General features: G+C 44.0%; 1 protein-coding gene across 4 annotated transcripts in view; it reads left to right on the top strand.

Moving 5' to 3' along the window:
- The first annotated feature begins 247 nt into the window (after positions 1 to 247).
- LOC137380777 (golgin subfamily A member 7B-like) overlaps positions 248 to 6,000 on the top strand; it is a 29,454-nt gene continuing 23,701 nt past the window's right edge. The window contains exons 1-3 of one of the 4 annotated variants that reach the window (XM_068053125.1): positions 248 to 349; positions 1,306 to 1,412; positions 4,681 to 4,806. In XM_068053125.1, coding sequence (XP_067909226.1) covers positions 1,317 to 1,412; positions 4,681 to 4,806 — 222 coding nt within the window. In that variant the 5' untranslated portion in view covers positions 248 to 349; positions 1,306 to 1,316. The remainder of the gene's footprint in view (positions 350 to 1,305; positions 1,413 to 4,680; positions 4,807 to 6,000) is intronic. The other 3 variants (XM_068053121.1, XM_068053122.1, XM_068053123.1) reach the window with 3 other exon arrangements.

Genomic DNA, 6,000 nt, shown 5'->3' with positions numbered 1-6,000 from the left:
TTACATGTGGGGATTTGTATGACCATTGCAAATTTGCATCCATCGATGACCATCACTGATTCACCCATTGCACTGGCAACAGTGCAATATTGCCACTTAACTCGGGGTTTGCATTGGCAGCTCCTGCGCTAGCGCGGTTGCTGGGGTTACCGGCTCCTGAGGTGTCAATCAATCAATCAGTGACGCCCTCCCGGGGTGATGGAAGGGAATCCCCAGGACAGCTGCGGCTGTCATTCAGGGCGGTTGCCTGAGTGACGGAGTCCCTGGAATCTGGTGCCTGTCAATCAGCCGGGGCGGCGGAGCAGGAAGCGGCCACTGGCCCGGGCACTGCGCTGCCGAGATGGCCGAGGTAAGGAAGCATTTGCTCATTAACAGCCAGTGCATTCCCTTTCATGCAGCCTCCCGAGCTTCAGCCGTGGCTAGAGGGAATTGCACATTTATTTGCAATTTAAAAAAAACTCCCACATCGATAGCGAGCGTGCCATCCCCGTCTATGGCATTGCTACAATCAGAGCCGGGGACAAGATCCCTCTTAACGGGGATCATCTCATTCTTGTCCCTTTTGCTTGGAACTGAATCCAAAGCGCGGCCTGTCTTGCACAGTCCAATATAAAACATAATTGGATATAATAAATGATGCATGCTGTGATTGCATTTTAAAATTTGCACATTTTAAAAATAAATGCAACATTTTCAAGAGCAAAGAGCATTTATTTTGTTAATTTGTTATGTTGCATCAGTATTCCCTGATGGGCCTGATTCTGTTGCTGCAGATTCATAAAGAAATTGTGTATCTTCACTTATCAAGCATTTCCTTATTTTTTAAATAGCGAACAGCTTTTGCTTCCAAAGGGCTAGAGAGGGAGGGACATGATAACTGTTTCCAACACAAAGGAAGGCCAGATTACTGAAATGTGGTCTCACAACATGACCTTTGTACTTTGTTATAGAAGCATGCGATTCAATAGGAGTTTACAGCACTCATGCTTATTAAAAAAAAATCCTCTGGCTCCAAAATTGTGACTGGCAGTAAGTGGCAAATGTTGTATCAGTTGCTATTTCGGCTCCAAATGTGGGCGATGCACCATTCGGTGTTTTAATGAGGTTGTATTTATACATACAACGCCTGCAAACTCCTGATCCTTAAGTAACTGCCTGATGGGCAGCGTCTGCATCATTTTGTGTAAATGAATGGCTGATAGGGTTGTTTATAGATGAAGACCTACCAGCTAACAGTGGGAATAGAAGTCTTGCACTTGTCACAAATTTGACTTGCTTTACCTTCTGTAAAAAATGTTTTTAAAGTTCCAAGGTTCATGGAGTTCACCTACCATCCTGACTGTCTTATGATGCTGTGCTACTCGAGTTATTGCCTAATCACAGTGATTTCTATGAATACACCCGGACATGAGGTGAGGAAAACCCACAGTGATGGAGGGCTTTGGGTATCATAGAGCCATTTACGGCACAAAAGGAGGCCATTCAACCCATCGAGTCCATGCCGGTTCTCCACGGAGCTATCTGGTCAATCCCCTTAGCCCTGCAAGTCTACTTCCTTTGTCCAAAGTAACCTGTCCCTCCCAAGCATCACTACACTCACCACAGGTCACGTCTTAAATTACGCAAATACTATGTTCCAAAATGTTATTTCCTTAAAGAAATCTATAGGAGGAAGGGTAGACTAGACTAAGGGAGATGAGGAGGTCCACAGGTTGAGATACTGGGAAAGATGAACTAGTGTGAAGTATGAGGAGTATAATGTGGGAAAATGTGAACTTATCCACTTTGGCAGGAAGGGTAGTAACACAGGATATTATTTAAATGGAGAGAGATTGTAGAACTCTGAAGTACAGAGGGATCTGGGTGTCCTGGTTTATGAATCACAAAAGGTTGGTATGCAGATACAGGAAGTGATTAGGAAGGCAAATGGTATGTTGTCATTTATTGCAAGGGGAATGGAATATAAAAGTAGGGGTGTTTTGCTACAGTTGTATAGGGTATTGGTGAGACCACATCTGGAATACTGTGTACAGTTTTGGTCTTATTTAAGAAATGATATAAATGCATTACTGGTCATTCAGAGAAAGTTCATTTGACTTATACTTGGGATGATGGGGAGGGGGGATTATTTTATGAAGAAAGGTTGGACAGGTTGGATCAGTATCTATCAGAGTTTAGAAGAATGAGGTGATCTTATTGAAACATATAAGATCCTGAGGGGACTCGAAAGGGTGGATGCTGAAAGGATGTTTTCCCTTGGGAAAGACTAGAACTAGGGGACACAGTTTAAAAATAAGGGGTCACCCATTTAAGACAGAGATGAGGAGAATTTTTTTCTGAGGGTTTTTGGAACTGTCTTCCCCAGAGAGCAGTGGAGGCAGGGTCATTGAATATTTTTAAGGTAGAGGTAGATAAATTCTTGACTAACAAGGAAGTCAAAGGGTATCGGGGGTAGGCGGGAAAGTGGAGTCAAAGCCATAATCAGATCAGCCATGATCTTATTAAAAGACGGAGCAGGCTCGAAGGGGTTGAATGACCTACTCCTGCTCCTAGTTCGTATGTTCATATGTTGAGTTCAGCACAGGGAGGAGGAGTTGGAGCTTAGCAAATGAAGACCAGAGGTGCAGGACACTACCGCGATTGAGAGGAACGAAAGGGGAAAAGAAGGTAAACTGGGAACTAGTGATGTGGCAATGCTATGTACAGGTCAAAATGTCTCTGCTTTGTAGCAGACAAATTCCTGTAGAGAATAAATTAAAGTAAGTGAAGAAAAGATAAAACTTTGTATTTATATAGCGCCTTTCCCGATCTCAGGACATCCCAAAGCGCTTTACAGCCAAAGGAGTGCTTTTGAAGAGCTGTACTTACAGTTGGGAGTTGAGGCAACCTGTTTGCACACACTAAGGTCTTACAAACAGCTGTGAGATAATGACCAGATCATCTCATTAAGTGAGAGATATGTATCAGCTCCAGAACATCGGGGAGAATGCCCCTGCTCTTCTGCAGAATAGTGGCTGTGGAATCTTTTACATCCACCTGAGAGGGCAGAGGGAGCCTCGGTTTAATGTCTTATCCAAAAGATGGCGCCTCTAACAGTGCAGCACTCCCCAGATTATGTGCTCTCTGTGTGGGCCGTACCCTTAACCTTCTGGCTCAGAGGGGCGAGTGTCACCCACAGACTGATGGCTGGCATCTTGACAACACAGTGCAGATAATTTAAAAATGTAATTAAAAAAAAATCATATTGGAATATTTTGCAAAGATCTGCCTCTCTGAAGAGATTTTCTGGGGAAAAAACTAAATTTTCAATTAAATTTTAATTGAACGTAATGGCAAAGGAACTTTGCATGAGAACTCCAGTGGACAAATATTAGATTGTGGCTTTTAATTTGATGTTGAACATGATATTCTGTAGAGAAAGACAATCTCCTTCATTAATTCAAATTTTCTGTAAGATTGGCTCTGATGACTTCTATTTTACCAATATCAATTTTTGGTGTATCATGTCAATGATTTGTGTAGGAATATTCCGGAAAAGGATTATTGGTATTTAAAAAGGGCTTTATCACACATTTTTACAAAAATAAAGCACAGTGAATGATGTACTTTTGAAGTTTAATGATTTGCTTTTGTAGGAAAATCGGGCGGGGGGGGTGGTGCAATTTTGTGCACAGCAAGATCCCACAAAGTGCAATGTCTTGCACATCCAGCGGCCGATAGGTCCCTGCAATGGAAGCAGTGGCTCGGACCAGCGCTTGTGAATCCGGCAAGTTTATGCGAGGTTGCTGCTGGTTGTGTGAGACCAGGGAATCGGGACCTGGCACACAAACACATCACGAACCTCAGTGTGAAAGTGACTGCCACTTGTTCCCACTGCTGGTTGGACTCCTGTCATTTTTTGTCGAAATTCAGGTAGTTCGGTCACGCTTTGTCTGACCTTTTCGATGGGAGATGTGGAACACAGGAAAGAGTCTTCCCTCTTCTCCATGTGAGGGGCCAGTTACAAAAAGAATCAAAATTGAATAACTACTGCCATGCACTTCCTAATGTCAAGACCTGAGAAAGAGAAAGGCAAACCTGCTCTCCCAGATGACAGTGGTGTAATGGTGGCTTGAGGAACGTCAAGGAAGGGGGTGATGTCCATTCATTGTGAACATCAATGTACATCTTGAAAAATTTCTCCATCTCTCGCTCTCTCTCTTTCTTCATCCAGCCTTCCAAAAGGTATAAAAGCAAAATACTGCAAATGCTGTCAATCTGAAATGAAACCAGAAAATGTTGGAAATACTCAGCAGGTCAGGCAGCATCTGTGGAGAGAGAAACAGTTAATGGTTCAGGTCGATAACTTTTCATTGAAACTGAAGAAAGGTCATCGACCTGAAACGTTAACACTGTTTTCCTCTGTGCGGATGCTGCCACACCTGCTGGACTTTTCCAGCAGTTTCTGGTTTTATTCCAAAGATAATCCTAATTGCTGGTGGGAGTTTCTGGGATCTGGGGAGAAAGTAATTGAGCTTTTATTCTAGGATAACTTTTGCAAGGCCTCCAGTCTTAATGACATGTGCTAACTGTGTTTCAGGCCCAACTGATAGGCAAGGTTCCATGCTAAGCATTTACCTGAGGAAGTGACTAATAGCCCTGCATCACCTTCACTCGCACGTTTGGTTCTCTCCCCTCCAGGTGCACAATCTTCAGGAATTACGGCCGAATGCCTCATTGGCGACGAAAGTCTTCATCCAGCGAGACTACACGGATGGCATCCTGTGCCAGTTTCAAACCAAGTTCCCGCCAGAGTTGGAGAGCCGGGTATTTTAGTATTGGCAATTTTTCCTTTAAAATGTAGGGAGTGTAGTCTATCCCCACTACTGGTCCGGAGGTTTACTCTGGGTATCAACGACTCAGGACTACCAAATTATTGTTCACATATAGCACGTTTATTCAACGTTTCAAAATCTTATCTTCAACAGAGATTATACTCACGCGTCCACGTAAGCTAGGTTACTTAGGTTCATCCCAGAGTTGGAACGGAGAAGGTGATCAGTCCTCCCCTTCCGATTCTCCAAGCAGTCGATCAGACTACTTAGTCCTGAGCTAGTTAGCCAGCACTTCGGAGCACGCTTTCTTATACCCTGTTTCGTGCATGCTACCTGCATGATCAGCTCAGGATGGGCCGGACCTGACTACCTGATGCACAGTGATTGGTTGGTCAGCTGTTATCGCCGCGGGTACGCCACGTCAGCCACAGTCGGTCAACATTTCACCGGTTTTGACATCTGCTTATTTTTGGGAGCCTCATCCCTCAAGTTTTGACCACATTGCATAGCTAGTTCTCTGTTCTCCAGCCCTTGTCTGCTAGCAAGACATTACCTCACTCCGCCAACCCCCGGTCTCCAAGCAACCAGCCTACATGGTGCGTCTGTTACAAACTAAGCAATAGGTTAGACATGCCTTCATCAAACCTTGCAGTTTTTAATACATTTACTTCCCCTTCAGCAGTTCGGTTACACCACATTGCTGTCTCAGCACATATCCTACTTCCCTGCTGTGGACTTTGTTTACCACTTTTAGCCGCACACACTACTTTCTCACGGACCAGGTTACATACAGTTCACGGGTTGAATGGTAGTTGCGTACAGGAGAATCTGAGCTTGTTCAGTGGATCAGTAGCATTACAGGAGAAATCACAATTAATATGCTTTACTAACTACTCTCTCAATCTGTCCTTCCACTTTCAAAGATCGATGCACATGCACCCTCGGGCCCCTCAGTTCCTGCACACTCTTTATAACTGTGCCGTTGTGTATGTTGCCTCTCCCTATCCCTTCTGCCAAAATGCATCACCTCACAGTTCTCTGTATTAAATTCCATCTGCCACTTGCCTGCTATTCTGTTGGCTATCTATGACCTGCTGCAGTCGATTGGTATCATCCTCACTGTTTGCCACACATCCAAGTTTGGTATCATTGGCAAATTTTGAAATTTTATTCTGTATTTCAAGAT

The sequence above is a fragment of the Heterodontus francisci genome, chromosome 20, assembly GCF_036365525.1.
Source record: "Heterodontus francisci isolate sHetFra1 chromosome 20, sHetFra1.hap1, whole genome shotgun sequence".
NCBI lineage: Eukaryota > Metazoa > Chordata > Chondrichthyes > Heterodontiformes > Heterodontidae > Heterodontus > Heterodontus francisci.
This window is presented reverse-complemented; position numbering and strand designations above follow the sequence as displayed.